General features: G+C 43.5%; 1 protein-coding gene across 4 annotated transcripts in view; it reads right to left on the bottom strand.

Annotated features, from left to right (window-relative positions):
* Positions 1-487: 487 nt before the first annotated feature.
* The window catches only part of A2ML1 (alpha-2-macroglobulin like 1), a 36,366-nt gene continuing 20,159 nt past the window's right edge, over positions 488-16,694 (bottom strand). For 2 of the 4 annotated variants that reach the window (XM_087855591.1, XM_045781244.2), the window contains 16 exons: positions 15,424-15,545; positions 14,324-14,375; positions 13,877-13,960; positions 11,814-11,990; positions 11,565-11,646; positions 11,056-11,212; positions 9,228-9,302; positions 8,886-9,048; positions 7,666-7,880; positions 5,251-5,466; positions 4,958-5,085; positions 4,710-4,800; positions 4,340-4,408; positions 3,129-3,231; positions 2,654-2,695; positions 489-1,500 (listed from right to left, as the gene is read on the bottom strand). In XM_087855591.1, the coding sequence (XP_087711717.1) occupies positions 2,655-2,695; positions 3,129-3,231; positions 4,340-4,408; positions 4,710-4,800; positions 4,958-5,085; positions 5,251-5,466; positions 7,666-7,880; positions 8,886-9,048; positions 9,228-9,302; positions 11,056-11,212; positions 11,565-11,646; positions 11,814-11,990; positions 13,877-13,960; positions 14,324-14,375; positions 15,424-15,545 (1,775 nt within the window). In that variant the 3' untranslated portion in view covers positions 489-1,500; position 2,654. Of the gene's footprint in view, positions 1,501-2,647; positions 2,696-3,128; positions 3,232-4,339; positions 4,409-4,709; positions 4,801-4,957; positions 5,086-5,250; positions 5,467-7,665; positions 7,881-8,885; positions 9,049-9,227; positions 9,303-11,055; positions 11,213-11,564; positions 11,647-11,813; positions 11,991-13,876; positions 13,961-14,323; positions 14,376-15,423; positions 15,546-16,694 lie in introns of all 4 variants that reach the window. The other 2 variants (XM_045781242.2, XM_045781243.2) reach the window with 2 other exon arrangements.

The raw sequence follows: 16,694 nt of genomic DNA, 5'->3' as shown, positions 1-16,694 counted from the left end.
CTTCCTTCCTTCCCACACTGTAATGTAACTGTTGATTGGTTTATTTTCTCCCTCCATCAGTCGTGAGCAACTTGAGGATAGAAACTTCATTTTACTTATGTTTGCATTCCCAGAACTGGTAAAGTATCCGGCCTTCGGCTAGTGCTGTTGATAACTTAAGTCATAAGAATATTCTTTTTCTCCTATCTGAAGCCCAAAAGATGTAAGAATAGCTTCCGTATTCATTTAAAATGTTCTATCCAGATACAACTTCAGTCTTGAGGAACACCATCCCCCTCCATTGCAAAAAAGGGGGTGCTCTGGTAGGAGCTACAGAGCCAAATGTAACAGAGTGTCGAGTGCTCAGGAGTGGGAGTGGGAGGAGTGCCCTCTTTAGAGTTCCCTCTGTTCCCTTCCTGTGATACCTGAGGAGTAAGGCAGGTTGGGGATGACCTCCTTTGGGTATGTTCCCCACCTTCTCTCATTTTGGGAGCTCCTGGGAGGTCCAGGGCAGAGTCTAGGGTGGGGGAGACAGGAAATGAATGGTTTTTGCAAGTATGGCCCTGGGCTTAGGGAGATATCTCTACGTCATGGACTTACTTTTTCCTGACACTTTTGGTCAAAATCTAAAATTTAGAGGAGCAAGATGAAAGAGTGAATATCTGGGGTTAGAAAGTGTGATTACCTAGATGATTTTCTCTGTTGAAATATCATTCATCTCTTCCCCCCACCCCCCATACCTTTGCCTCCAATCCGGTTTCTAAAACAAAAACATTGCTTCCAGAAAGAGTTTACACGACAATAGATATCCCCTGCAGGTAAAGGCTGGGGGAATCCTGAAGGAGAAAGGCAGAGATGGGGAATCCTGGTAAGCCACTCTTCTTGTTATCAATCACTGTTTTGCCCTGCAGTGCTGGCTGGCCCAACAGTCAGTCCCTTCATTAGGGTTCTCTACCCTGACCCCTCCCTGAATTCTCCAACGTGTCTGGGTCAAAAGCTTTAATGAAGAAGCCAAAATGTCAGTTTGGGTTAAAGGATGATCACCATCTTTAAACAGAACCTTTGGTTTCTACAGAAATATGCACAGAGCCAAGCACACAGATTTCTTTTTCAAAGAAAAAAAATTTTTTTTACATCTATTCCCAAAGCCCTAAATTACATCTTCCCTTAGATTTAACCTCCAGGAAGCCATTTTTATCTTCCCTGGATCACCCTCTACTTCCGTATCCTCTCTGGAGAGTCCCGCACATGGCTAAACCACATCTCCTCTCCAGTTGTCTTTTCCGTGTAATTCCTTCTTTGTGTGACGATTCCTACCCCATCTCCACAGCCCTTTGTTCCAGCATCTGTGCACCTGTGAAGTATAGAAAGTAGCTGAGGTTCAAGCCTGCTTATCTGTTACTCACTCACTAGTCAGAGAAATCACATTATTTGATTGAATGCGTTTTGCTCTAAGAGGCAGAAGAATGCTGTCCGGTAATGTCACAGAGGATTTAAATTAGTCTCTTTCCAACTTCTATCCTGGGAGAGGAAAAAAAAAAAGAAGAAGACATCATTATACTCAGAAAATCTTCACAAGTATAGAAGAGCTTTTCCCTATCCATTTATTTTTTTAATTATTTTTAAAAAGTTATCTCTGTGCCAACGGTGGGGCTTGAACTCACAACCCTGACATTAAGAGTCACATGCTCTACTAGCTGAGCCAGCCAGGCATGTCTTCATTTTTTCCTATCTAGAAAAAAATCTCACAAATGCATGACGAGATTATTAATAGTGTTAGGGGAGTAGAATCAGGTAATCCTTACTTTTCCCTTAGTATTTTTAAATAACAAAGATGTAGAATGTAAAAATAATTTTAAAAATTCACTAATTTGGGGGCGCCTGGGTGGCTCTGTCATTAAGCGTCTGCCTTCGGCTCAGGGCGTGATCCCGGTGCTCTGGGATCGAGCCCCACATCAGACTCCTCCGCTGGGAGCCTGCTTCTTCCTCTCCCACTCCCCCTGCTTGTGTTCCCTCTCTAGCTGGCTTTCTCTCTCTCTCTCTCAAATAAATAAATAAAATCTTTTTTAAAAAATAAATAAATAAAAATTCACTAATTTCAATCAGAAAAAAAAATATTGTTTTTAAAAATCACATAAAGGGGCACCTGGGTGGCTCAGTTGGTTAAGTGTCTGACTTTTGATTTTGGGTCAGGTCGTGATCTCAGGGTCTTGAGATCAAGCCCTGTTATCCAGCTCCACACTCAGTGGGGAGTCTGCCTCTCTCCTTCTCCCACTACCCCTCCCCCTACTCATACTCTCTCTGTCTCTCTCTCTCTCTAAAATAAATAAATAAATAAATCTTTTTAAAAAATAAAAATCACATAGAAGCCCTCACACAAATGCCATTATGAACTTTTTCTGGTGTGAACCATGGAGATAATTATTCTTTCTTTCAGAGTTCGGGCCAAAAAAATGGGGGCGGCAGTCTGGCTCAGTCAGTAGAGCATGTGACTCTTGATTTCAGGGTTGTGAGTTTAAGCCCTATGTTGGGTATAGAGTTTACTTTAAAAAAAAAGAAAAAAAGAGGAAAGCCCACTTTCTATCAAAAATTAGCTTCCAAAAGACACAGTAACTCAGAAGAAGGTCCCCTTAACTTTTAATACTATCACCCTACCCTAAAAGCTCACCTTTACCTCATTCACAGGGGTCAGAGTACTGAATTGTTGCCCGTTCATCTGTAAAACGAAATGACATGTATCATTACATTACAGGCCTTATTCATTCAAAGAGAAAATACTTAATGAAAACTACTGCTTTAGCCCTTTTCAGAGGATCCCTATAGGCTATGAGCACATTAAGAATTACAGGGAAGTTCCAAACACTAATACTATAGTAAATTATTAATCACACCAAAAATACTCAGAATGGTGAGTCCTTAAAGGACAATGGTCCTTCTTGTTCTTTTGGTCTATAGACCACATCTGATAAAATATCCCTAGGGCAGAAGACATAAGAATGACATACAATTGAATTATAATGTTTTAGGAGATCGAAAAATGTAGTTATGTGCTACTTGGCTTGGGAAGGAGTATTTGTAAAATTAAGAGAGATATCATGAAGAATGAGGCAGAAATATGCTGGGAGACACAAGTAGATCTCAGCCCTCACCTGGGAGGTAGTAGTCATAGACTGTGATGGTTGCTGGTTTCAGGTTAGTGACCAACACACTTTGGCTGATGGTGAAGGTGTAGGTCTGAGTCGTCTTATTCAGCTGTGGAGAAGACAGACAAAGCATCATGTTAAAACTAAAGTGAAAATAAGACTGTCTGTGTGGAGGTTAAAAGACTCTTGTTTTAGGGTGCCTGGATGGCTCAATCCCTTAAGCATCTACCTTCAACTCAGGTCAGGAACCCCAGACCGGGCTCCGTGTTTGGCAGGGAGCCTGCTTCTCCCTCTGCCCCTCCCCCTAGCTCATGCTTTCTCTCTCTCTCTCACACAAATAAATAAATAAAATCTTAAAAAACAAATAAACAAACACAAACAAAAACAAAAACCCTCCCTTAAAAAAAGAAAAAAGAGACTCTTGTCTCCACACAAATTTTCTGAAACACTTCTACCTGTCCCTTCTGCCCCAAGCCAGTCTTTTTTTTTTTTAAAGATTTTATTTATTTATTTGACAGAGAGAGAGACAACCGGTGAGAGAGGGGACACAAGCAGGGGGAGTGGGAGAGGAAGAAGCAGGCTCCTAGCGGAGAAGCCCGATGCGGGGCTCGATCCCAGGACTCTGGGATCATGCCCTGAGCTGAAGGCAGACGCTTAACGACTGAGCCACCCAGGCGCCCCATGCCCCAAGCCAGTCTTAAAGATACCCGCTTCTGCTGACTTCCTGAGTCTTTCTTCTTAGAATCTTATAGCTCCCTGGCCCTTCGGTAAATTGGTTCCCTCTGTTCTTGGTCTACTCTAACCCACAGTTCCTCCACGAAATTAACTGAAGTGGCCAAAGAAACAGACACTTCCATTTTATTTCAATGATTCTATGCTCCCTATTGGTTTTCTCTCTTCATTGCAGTCTCCGATCAGGTAACATCTCCGAAAGGCCCTCCCTGACCACTTTATTTTACAATAGTCACATTCTGGCGTAGACATTTTTAAATGACATAGACGGCTTCCATTTTGTATCTGTTAGACAGCACTGCCCTGGAGGTGAATAAGAGTGTTTTAAGTACACCAGCGGGGAGGTAGAATTCATTTTGTGGCTGTGGACTCACTCTCCCCGTTCCCTCATCCCTGTGTATGCGACCCTAGTGTACGCAGATTAGACGGGAAGTTGCAAAGCTGTATAAGCAATCCAGCTCTTAGGTTCCCTTCCGAATGCCTACCTCTTCCAAGTAAATGTTCAGTATGTCAGTTCCAGATTCGACCTTCTTCACCAGACGTTGTTGGAGAAGCTGAATAAAAAAGGGGAAAATAAAACAGACTAAGATCCAGAGCCTTCCCGCTGCCCTGGGGTAATATTCCAAAGCTCTTTCATGATCAAGGAAACAATATATACTGTGGAAAAGGTAAGAAAAAGGGACCGAGAGGAGTCGTTTCCATCGTATCTATCTGATGCACTTTGTAGCCCACTGAAACAACATAACCATGAGTGGTATGTATATACCATGAGGTATATACACTTCACCAGTTTTTTAGGAATAATGTTAGGTCCTCTTGAGGCTTAACCAGATGCAGAAAACAGAACAGACTTACGAACTGATTGGTGCCCTCCATGGGACCGAACCCGGAAAGCATCTTCACTTCTACAATGGCCATATTGGAAGAGCTGCGACTCCCCACATAACTGAGGGCAGAAAGGAGCACATCAGTGTGAACCCGTTATTCTCCCTCTCAGCATACTCTATATCCCCAACACACACATGCGTGCACACACGCACACACACACTCACACTCAGCTTCTATGATCCAGGTGCCCCCACCACCCGCTCAGCTTTTCTCACCTGGTACGGACGGTGAGCGTCAAGGATCGAGGTGAAGCACCTTGCTCACATCTAGCTTTTCCCACTTCCACACTAAGACTAAAGGTGTCCGCAAATTTAGGAGGGGGAATATGGTATTTCAGCACCGTCTAGTGGGGGGAAACGGACACCCAAATCAGAGCGGGGAAGAACTTTATCGCACAGTCCTAACAATTCCCTTTACAAATAAGAGAGAGAAAAGGTCCCACTGGAGGCAGAGTTGCTCTCGGACTCTCCTTCCCAACACATGCTTGTTCTCGCGGATCCCCACTTACCTGCACATAGACGCAGCCCCGGCCTGAGGCCTCCAAGGTGTACACCCCAGGGACATTGGGCAGGGTCTCCTGCTGAAGCACCAACCGGTTGGCAGCCTGAACGTGGAAAGTGTGCTGGAAATTCTCAGTGGATTTTAAAGCCAGGCTGACTTCCTCAGATGACACATAGGCAGTAGTGGCGTATCTGGCAAGAGCTTGGAGAGCAACGACAGTGTCCTAAAGAAAACAATGGAGCATCTGCTTACATTCTGTGAGCCACTGGCATTAGCCCCAAAGAAGCCTATAACCTACACATCTGGTTCTTGTTCCCCAGCTTGGACGATACCTTCCAAGTCTCTAAACACCACACTCACCAGTGCTGCGGAAGCTGACACAGAAATCATGTCTTGCCTGCATAGAAAACTGCCATCAAGCTAGTATTGGACACCTATAGGTCACCAGGCTAATCTCATTTTCATATTCAACGAAACCTCGTTTCAGAACGGGCAGGGGCTAGAAGCACGTGGATAACTGTCAGTATATGTTTTGCAGTTTCCTTATTTGGAGAGGAAACAGCGGTGATATGATAGCCCTAAACACTGCACATTCTTCGGAGTTATTTAGCTGGGTAATGATCTTCTGTGGCACAGCCGGGATCCTTCCTGCAAGCCAAGGCTTCCTCGCCACTGTGCCATGTGACAAGCTTTCCTTCATTCAGGTATAAGACAGACAAACTGCCACTAAGAGAACATGGTATCGTGCAGCTGGAACTTCTCCATTCTGAAAACATGACTTATATAAATTACAACTAAAGGAAAGAAAAAAAAGAATGAGATGTTCAGAAAATTGTTGTATTTTACTGTTCCTAGTATGTCTACACGCTCGACACTTCGGACAACATCTGCAGAAGCAAGGAACCCCACTTCTTCCTACCCCAAATTTAAAAGAACGGTTGTACTTAGACATCGCACTGTCATATAAAAACGGGAAGACAGGTCACCCACCCTGGGGAAGCTACAAACAACTTGTCTACTCTCTGTGAACGGGTCCTAGGGGTCCTTATTGTTCAAATACGGGGAAACAATTCAAGAAATGAAACCTCATCATTAGCTGAAAAACCCATGTGAGTGATGTGTGACTTCTTGTCATAGCTAAGGATTTTACTGAAAACAATTTTGACGTCTGTGTGTCACTGAGTGTTCCAAACGTTTCACCCACTGCTTTCTAAAACTATATATCATAATTATTTAGGGCTCAGCAAGAAGAAAGTCCTTCCTGATCTTGGGCCAAGAATTTCCTTGAAGTAAGGAAGCATAGTACCACATAATTTTTTAAAATTCCAATTAAGTCTTTTCCATATTCAAACTCAGTGCTCTTTACATCTTTACCAAACACTGTTATCAATTAAAATCTATTCTGTTTCCAGGTCTAATTTACACGTTACATCCTCAGTGAACTGGCCGTAATTTCAACAAGTCAGAATATAATCTTTGCAAGGATAAGAAATATGTTTTCTTGATCATTTTGTATCCTCAGTGAATTGGACATGGTATGTATTTAATAACATCTGCAGACAAATGAATTAATAACTACTCTCTTTATTATCATTTAAGACAATTTTTATGATGGTATTCAAATTTATAATGCAATTCTACCCCTTTTTCCCTTATTGCCATCTGACTGATTCAATTTCTCCTTATCCCTAACCTTGGCAAATGAAATAGTGTCCTTATCTCTTCAAATCCAATGTCTTCCTCCTCTAAATCACCCCCTACACCAATAACAGGTCGATTTTTCTGAAACAAGGTTAAAAAAAGTTAATAGCTCCTCCGAACTGGGCAAAATCTTGAGTCTGATATGAAAGGACCTTCAGGGTATAAAGCTGCCCTAACTTTCTAAACTGAAGTTCCATTATGCCTCAGCTAACCCAGTTTTCCCAACAGTCATTTTATACTTTTGCAAACTGTTGTCTCTGCTCAAGCCATTTCCTCTTCCTTTCAATAGCTGTCTCTCAAAATCATACACACACTTTTATCTATCTATCATCTATCTATCTATTATCTATCTATCTATCTATCATCTATTTTTTAAGTAGGTTCTATGCCCAGTGTGGGGCTTGAACTCACAACCCCAATGCTCTATTAACTGAGCCAACCAGGGGTCCTACATATCCTTCTAGATCTATCTCGAATGCCATGCCCCTGAAGACTTTTCTTACCTACAAGTTGGTGTAAACTCTCTCCCTTTTGGAACATGTTATTTTGTACCTTCTGTATCTTTCTTATGTTATATAACCAAATCCTGCTCTGTAATTATAGAACTATTCCTAACTTTACTTCTAGTTTGCAAACTTTTTAATTTTTTTTTAAAGATTTTATTCATTTATTTGGACCTAATCCTACCGGATAAATGGCAGTTGGAGACGAGGCTATTTACCTGAGTAGAAGAGAAGCCCCCATAGGCATTACGTTGCTTGGCCAACCAAGCCACTATGGCAGTGGCCTTGGAGAGCTCCTTTTGAGTCAGGCTGGCTTTGCTAAGCTGGGCCAGTAATACATATGCTGTAAGTTCCACATCTACAGCCGCAGGCTGAGACCAAGGTCTGGCATCCGGTGATGGACTAGGCTTTGAGCTCCAGTGAATGGACTCTCCTATGGAAAAAGAAGCATGATCAGGAAGGTCTTAGAAGGAAATGATTTCTCATATTCAATTTGTAAATGGTGCACCTTAGAGCAGAGCAAGTACCAACCAAAAATTAAGCGTGAGTTAGACAAAGATATTTCTCAAAATCTTCTGATATATTGGCCATAATGTTTACACAGGAATGTGTGTACATAAGTGTGTGTGTAGAACATACATCATTCCCCAAGTTGAAGCTGAGACTATCAATAAAAGCCTCCCTCCTGCAATTACAGGAAAACGATTCTTGTTAATTTGTAAATTCTAATGCTAGCGGAGGTAGGTAAGTAGAAACTTTTAAGAATCTTATGTGTTTGGGGGCTTTTTGGGAGGGGCTTGTAGAATTTTAAGTTTAATTTTTCAGTCTTTATTTTACCTAATAAAAAGTTTAATGTTTTTTAAAGATTTACTTATTTATTTGAGAGAGAGAGCGAGAGAGCAAGTTGGGGGTTGGGCAGAGGGAGAAGGAGAGACAGACTCCCAAGCAGACTTCCTGTCGAGCACAGAGCCTGACATGGGGCTCGATCTCATGACTCTGAGATCATGATGTGAGCTGAAACCAAGAGTGGGACCCTTATCCAACTGGGCATGGAGCTTGCTTAATATTCTCTCACTCTCTCCCTCTGCCCCCCCCCCCGGAGGAAAAAAAAGTCTCTAAGTTTAACTCTTACCCCGTCAACCTCAGTGATCTCACACCAAAGAACTTTTACAGGGTGATTCTACAATGCCCACAGGTCTTCTGACTAGCTTCCACCATCTCTTTCCTCTTCATGTTAGAAGTATAACGATACCTTTTAAGGACTTCCACAGGCTTTCTCACAAAACTCTCAACAATAATCTAATGACTTCAAAACTCTTCCTAAAAGGAATCCTATATATGAGAGCATCTATGTGGGACTATGGGGACTAAGGAAAACTATAGATAACTCACAGCATATTTTCATAATTTCAAAAATCTCCTAACATGGCCAACGTACCTGAGCTGATAGCCTGCTGGTCTAACTTCTCAAGAAGAGTGTTTCTGATGTCCATCTCCCCAGCCAGAGAGAAAGTATAAGCCAGGAGGGCCTGTGTGTAGAGGTTGGTGGTGGAGGAAACCGAGCCCCTGAGGCACTGCAGACCCTGACTCACCATCGGGTCCTGGAAAGCAAGAGGAAGAACTGAATTTATAAGGCATTCCTTGGGAAATGGGAGGTGGTAAGGAAATCATCATATCCTTTTTGAGTTTACAAGGGTGAACAGGGATTGAAAGGTGGTGAATTCCCCTAGAACGAGCTGTAATAAGAAGGACATAAAGAGGAGGAGCTAGAGACACTCACATGTGTGGTCCTTCCCATCTCCAGCAATGCAGCTGTGATGTACGCAGTCAGGGAAGTCTCATCCTCAACGCCGCCCTAGAGGGAGACGGGCAGACCGGTCACGGCAGCAGCCAGCACAGCATATGCAAGAATCGTGTGCAGTTTGCAAAAAAGCATCCCCTCTGAATGGGTGGAGAACTAAATGAACAAGCAAACAAACACAGCGGAGGGGATAGGGAGAAATCTCTCATTCTCAGCTTCTTACTGAATCTGAGCTCCTCAAACGGACATCCCCTCAAGAAGCAAAAGGCCCAGACTCTTCTCCAGGAGGGATTAGGTGCCACCTGCCCTGTTTAATGCCTTTCACGGAAAGATACTAGCAAGTTTTTAAAAACAGCTAATCTAAACTGTTATCCTCATTCTGTAGATATGAAAAAAAAATAAAAACACTTAAAAGCTTAAACAACTTGCTCAAGATTACACAGCTAATAAGCAGCAGGACTAGGACTTGAACTCAGGGAGTTTAATTACGGAGCTCCTGCACGAACCGTGCTGCACGGGTAATGGGTTTCTTACTAGACTGGCAGGGTCTGGTAAGAAAGGAAGAGGAAAGACCTCTGGGATCTTGTTGGAGTCAAGCCCTGGCTTGTGCTCCTCCCACGTGTATTTCACACAGGATATAAGAGGAGAGAGCCTTGGGGGGCACTGATAAAATCTTGCATAAGGAAAACTAATGAATCCTATACAGAGATTTTTTTTTTTTTAAATGCTCAAGATTTTTAATCCAGGCCCTGGAACAGCAATGTAAACAATTTCTCTAGCAACATACGCACAAATCTGTCTTTCACTGGGTATATTCTGAATTGAACAAATTCTCTGGAAGCATCAACACCTCACCCTGTGTTTGGGAAGGGTAGGGGCAATGTAGTGAAGGGGCAAGAGCAGTGCCTCTGGAGTCCAGCGGCTGTGGTTCAAATGACAGTCGTCCTACCATGCATTAGCATTCACCTTGGGCAATTCACTTAATCTCTGAAACTTAGTTTCTTCATCCGTAAAATGGGATTAATAATGGCATACCAGCAGCCAGCTCATTAATTTGTTGTAAACATTAAATAATATTGAATAAACGAAGTGCTTAGAACAGTGCCTGGCACAGAGTAAACCTCTTACAAAAAACACTGGGCTGCCTATCAGTCCTTACCAGAGCAGATGGCCTTGCTGTAGATTTAGAGACATAGTAAGAAACCCAGAGAACTTCTAGTCCAGTGGTTCTTACACTTCCACAAATACCAGAACCACCTCGAGGACTTGTTTAAAATACAAATCCCAGGGACGCCTGGTGGCTCAGTTGTTAAGCGTCTGCCTTCAGCTCAGGTCGTGATCCCAGGGTCCTGGGATCCAGCCCTGCATCGGGCTCCCTGCTTGGCGGGAAGCCTGTTTCTCCCTCTCCCACTCCCCCTGTTGTGTTCCCTCTCTCGCTGTGTCTCTCTCTGTCAAATAAATAAAATCTTAAAAAAAAAAAAAAAAAAAACCAATCCCAGAGGTTCTCAGAGTAGGTCGGGGTAGGACTGGAAATTGCATTTTAAACAAGTTCTCAAGTGCTGCTTCTGCTGCTGATCTGAGGTCCACACTATGAGAGCCGTGGGCTAGTACATAGTCCCATTCTACAGACATGGAAGCTGAGGCTCAGACTGGTTAAGTACGTTGACCAAGGTCATCTGAAGCCAGGGCTGAGACCTGAAGAACACTAACACTGATCCCAGGCTTATGCTCTTTTGATTGCTCAGTCAGAGGTGCAAATTTCTCCCCGACATGGTAGTGGGCTGAAGGCCCGGGGGCAGGTCTGCACCTTCATAGCTGTGTGAATGAGCCTTCCCACATTGGCGTAGCAACCGCTGGGGAGCTGGTTTCCTGCCATCCACTTGAGAGCGTCCTGGATATTATTGTCATCAATGAAGATGAATTCTTGAGCTTGGCCAAAGCATTTGGTGACAAACGCTGTCAGCCTATATGGGTAAAGAGGAAAGTGTGGCATATAGGGGGATTTCCCAGCAAGGGTACAATAGTTCTATAGTTTATTTTGGTATAGGGTTCCAGAAGGGGATTAAGGAAACATAATGCCATAGGAGCCTAGAAAAGGGAGGTATTAATGGGCATTAATGGGGGACAAGAACTGGGGAGGCACAAGGTCAGGGAGAAGGGTGAGGGGCTTGACCATGCATGAGGCTGAAATAAACAATATTAAAGAGGTAGAGAAGATGGATATAAGAAGGAATGGGGTAAGAGGAGAGGGAGAGGAATAGTTCCATAGGCCCAGGAATTATGCTCTGGGGTCCACTGAGAACTGGGCAATATTACCATGTGTTTCCATCTCCATCCTGCTCCCCAAAGGCACTGTATGAGCCATTTCTGTGTTTGTACATTAGCTCCTTCTGGTACCCTGGGAAGCCAGATACCATGTTAGATCACAGGGACAACTTCGAAAACCATGGCTTTCAAGGCTTTCAAGGGTACAGGACACTTCAGGGGGGAATTCCTCTGTATCTTATTAACCTATCATTAGGCTCTAGAGAACGTGTCCAAGAAGAAAAGATTGAACCGACTCACCTAGCTTCAGAAAACCCACTGCCCGAGACCTGATTTCTTCAGTCAGCAGCCTTGCCTTCTCCAGATACTGCAAGACGTAGATTATGGGAGCAAACAAGACCATGTTCTGCTCCCCACAGCCGCTTGGCATCTGTACCAGATTGTCTAGGTTCTGTAGGGCTGTGCCCATAATGTCTCCTGAGATCCAAAAGGAGAGAGAAAGTGATGGTAGGGAGAGGAAGGAGCCCTTGTGAATTACTGTCATTCATTTAACAAATATGTATCAGTGGGGCGCCTGGGTGGCTCAGTCATTAAGCGTCTGCCTTTGGCTCAGGTCATGATCCCAGGGTCCTGGGATCGAGCCCCGCATCGGGGTCCCTGCTCAGCAGGAAGCCTGCTTCTCCCTCTCCCACTTCCCCTGCTTGTGTCCCCTCTCTCACTGTCTCTGTCAAATAAATAAATAAAATCTTTAAAAACAAACGAACAAACAAACAAAAAACCCACGTATCAGCAACCATTCAGTTGAGTACCTACACTGTGCCTGGGAGACCGTAAGTCAAATACAGTCTTTACCTCAAAAGATCATAATCACAGGGGCAAACAATGACAGAACATTGCAAGTAGAACTCATTATAGACGATTATAATACAGTACTATAGTTTTGGGTTCGTACAAGGTGCTGGAGTACACAGAGCAGTACATAGGCTATGGAAGGGAGTTCAGGACTTTTAAGAAGACATGTCACTGGGGCTGGTGAGTGCCCTAACAAAACCCGCAATACTTAGGCTCAATCTCTAAGGTCCTCCACTGCCTATAAATACATTATCCTCCAAAGCACCACATTCCCCCCAAGCACACACAATCCTGACACCCTTTTCCAGGGATAGCTACTGACCCATCCGTATATTTATTTTATAAACCAGTGAGCCTGACACAAACGACCCAGTAATATCTGCACTTCAGCCATCAAGTTCAATTCAAACCTATAAGTAGGTACCAAAGGTCAACTATTTAGGGGCGCCTGGGTGGCACAGCGGTTAAGCATCTGCCTTCGGCTCAGGGCGTGATCCTGGCATTATGGGATCGAGCCCCACATCGGGCTCCTCCGCTATGAGCCTGCTTCTTCCTCTCCCACTCCCCCTGCTTGTGTTCCCTCTCTCGCTGGCTGTCTCTATCTCTGTCGAATAAATAAATAAAATCTTTAAAAAAAAAAAAAAAGGTCAACTATTTGGCAGAAACTGCACTAGGACTCAAAATAAAAAAGACGTGGCCCTTACCCTCAAGGAGCCCACAAGGCAGTGTGAAAGACAGGTATAGACAGTGGGCTATGCTATAATAAGATAAGTTCTATACAACAAGTATGCATCAAATACAGTCCAAATAAAGAAATTTTAACCTGGAAGGGATCTTGGTAGGGGATAAGAATAAAGAAATAATCTAACATGTCCAGGGCTCCTACTATCTGCTAGATATTACGGTGGAAACTTTATATTTAATTTTTACACCAATCCTGAGGGGTAGGTTATCATTAGTGTCTTAGAGAAGGGGGGACAATGATCAGAATTGTTCACTTATTTATTCAAGGTCACGTGGCTATTAAATGGCACAACTTGGATCCCAACCCAGTTTGGTATGATTTCCAAGCTCAGGCTTTTCTACTCAATCCCTCTCCTTGCCCAGAGGAGTGAAATGCCCCATCTGTGTAAATAAGGTTTTATCTTCCCTAACTATACTCAAATATATAAATTCCTCATTTTTAAAATGGCTACTACAAACACTGTATTTCTCCTCCACTCAATTTATAGACTACCTGAACCTAAATGCATATGAAGCTTCACTGACCTTTAACTTCTTCCTGTCCACACTCCTTTCTGTTTTTAACTATCATATACATCTAATCCCACTTGTACTGTTACCTATAGGGTGTATTTGCAGACTATATAAGCTAAGCTCTTCCGTCACTTCTAATCTAACATGCCTTCCTTCAGATGGGTCCACATGCCCCAACCCACTCCATGCTTTGGCAGATTTCAGCCCCGTGGTTTTTTTTTTTTTCTTTTGAGCAAGAATCACTCGCTATTTACCCAGAACCGTGACATAAGCCTTGCTTGAGTCAGGAACAACATCCGCAGGGAGCTCCAGGGAGATGGATTCTGAAGCCACTTGTCCTGTGAGAGGCAGAGAAAAGGAGAAAGTATAGAAGGTGGAAATAGTGCGAGTTCAAGCCCAAACCATAGAAAAACTTTCTATAATCCAGGGTTTTCTGTACCCAGTGCTTTCTGTGGGTTAGAAGCAATTTTTTTTAACCTTTTCATAGTGTTCTCTGCTGAAAATAAATCCCCCCCAAAACCGTAATTGTGCTGTACATGTTTTCTTCTTCATCCTGTCTCTCAGCTAATTGGCCCTATAACGGATAGCACCCCAGACTCTCTTCTACCCCTTCTTGTCCTGTATACTCCTCCCTTGGCCTACAAAAATCTGCTGCTGTCGACAGGAACTCTCAGCACCAACCCCTCTCTGCATTCACCCACCTTTTGGGCAAAGCAATGAGCTGTATGTCTTCTCCACAAGGACTCCCTCAGGCTGACATGAAGAGAGACATAGGACGAAAACAATGAAGACAAATGTCAGGGCAGATGGCACAGAAGGAGGAAAAGGGGAGAAGAGGCCCTCTCTGTGGTCCCCAGGACTTCTCAGAACTGGAGAGAATAGAGCTTCTCTTTGAAGCTCAGGAGAACTCCACTTCAATGCAGGAGTGGGCCTGTCAATCAAATTCTTTCTGAGCAAGGGCTAGAGCTAAGGACAAGTTTAGGAAACTTCTAAGAGGCAGGGTTGACAATGGGGTTCTTAGTGGGATAAAAAAGCAATTAATGATGATATTAGAGATGTTAATGAGAGAAACTAACATTCATTGAGTGTACCAGGTACCGTATTCAGCACTTTCATAGAGCATTGGAATGGGTTAAGCAAATACTAAGGGCAGAAGGGAGCCACAGAAGAAGGAAGGGGAGCTACCTGATTGAAGTTGGAGTCAGACAGCTGTGAAAGACTAACCATATGGCTAGACACACACACAACATCCCTGGGGTGACTGCTATCTCTACCTCTGAAGCTAGGCCTGCAGAAAACTCACAGAAATGAAAGAAAGAAAGAAAAAAAGAAAGAAGGAAGGAAAGAAAAAAGAAAAGAAAGAAATAAAAAGAAAAGAAAAGGAAAAGAAAAAAAAGAAAAGAGAAGAGGGAAGAGGGAAGGGGAGGGGAGAGGGGAGGGGAGAAGAGAGGGGAGGGGAGAAGAGGAAAGAAGAGAAAGAGAGAGAAAATAGAGAGAGAGAGAAAGAAAGAAGGAAGAAAGAAAAGGAAAGGGAAAAAAGAAAAGAGAGAAGAGAAGAGGGAAGGGAAGGGGAGGGGAGAGGAGAGGGGAGGGGAGGTGAGAAGAGGAAAGAAGAGAAAGAAAGAGAAAGAGAGAGAAAATAGAGGAAAGAAAGAAAGAAAGAAAGAAAGAAAGAAAGAAAGAAAGAAAAGAAAGAAGAAAGAAAAGAAAAGAAAAGAAAAAGGAAGGAAAAAAGAAAGAAAAGGGAAGGGAAAAGAAGGGAAGGGAGAAGGGTAGCGAAGGAAAGGAAAAGAAAACTCACCTTGACCAGAACTGGTTTGATGAGTGTGTCACTCTGGCCCTTTGCTGGAAGGAACCCCTTCTGCCCCCCACAGAGTTCATTGCTGTCCAGAATCTTAGTGGTGATAGTAAAGTTCACAAGACCTAGAAGAGAGAAGGGGAAAGGAAGGCATTAACCCTATTGCCAGAGGTACCAATGAGGTCTCTTCCCTTCTAGACCAGGGCTTCTTAAACTTAACAACATGCAAAGACCTGCAGATCTTAGAATACAAACCGACTCAATATATCTGGGGTGGGGCCTATATTCACATTTCTAACAAGTTTCCAGGTGATGTCAATAATGCTGGTCCAGTGTGGTAGGCAGCCTCTAAGGACCCCCAGTGATCCCTGCATCCCAATATATACACCATTGTGTAAGCTTCTCTCAGAGTGTGGGCTGGACTAAGCAACTCACTTCTAATGAGAAGGATAGGGCAGAAGCAATGAGATGCTCTTCTGGGACTAGGTTAAAAAAAACTATAGCTTCTGTCTTGGGTGCACTCTTTCTCTTGGGTCACTTGCTCTGCAGGAAGCCAGCTGTCCTGTCCTGAGGCAGCCCACTGGAAAGATTCATGTGATGAGATACTAAGGGAGGCCACTAGGCCACAGCTGAGGCCCAGAACTGCAGCCTGTGAGGGACAGAGGTTTTGGAAGGAGCTTGGAAGTGGATCCTCTCCCAGTCAAGTCTCCAGATGAGAACACGGCCCTGCTGACAGCGTGACTGGTATTTCATGACAGACCTTGAGCCAGAAGCATCCTGCTGTTCTCTGCACCTAGATTACTGGCTCATGGAAACTGGGTGATCATAAATGTTTATTCTTTTAAGCCTCTAAGTTGTTGGGGTTTTTTTTTTTTTTAAGATTTTATTTATTTCTTTAAGAGACAGCACGAGCAGGGCTCCATCCCAGAACCCTAAGATCTGACCTGAGTCAAAGGCAGACACTTAACTGACTGAGCCACCCAGGCGCCCCAAGCCTCTAAGTTTTAGGGTGATTTGTTAAGCAGCAGGACATAACTACACATCTGAAGACCATACCAGGTCTTCCGGTTGCCAGGGTTTTTATCCTAAGAGCAAATGACATCTCAGGGTTACTGGGATGATTAAATGGATTACCACCTGTTAAGCAGTTAGAATCGCAGCTGGCCCGTAGTAACTATTTGATGAGTAATATGACTATATATCCCTTGTCTTGGCATAAATATGAAAAGCTCCCCTTTTCACACTCAAAAATGTCTAGTTTGGATAATTTTTTG

The sequence above is a fragment of the Ursus americanus genome, chromosome 25 (assembly GCF_024610735.1).
Source record: "Ursus americanus isolate L20-20 chromosome 25, mUrsAme1.1.p, whole genome shotgun sequence".
Taxonomy (NCBI): Eukaryota; Metazoa; Chordata; class Mammalia; order Carnivora; family Ursidae; genus Ursus; species Ursus americanus.
The sequence above is the reverse complement of the archived record's forward strand: the minus strand, read 5'-3'. Positions and strand labels throughout refer to the sequence as shown.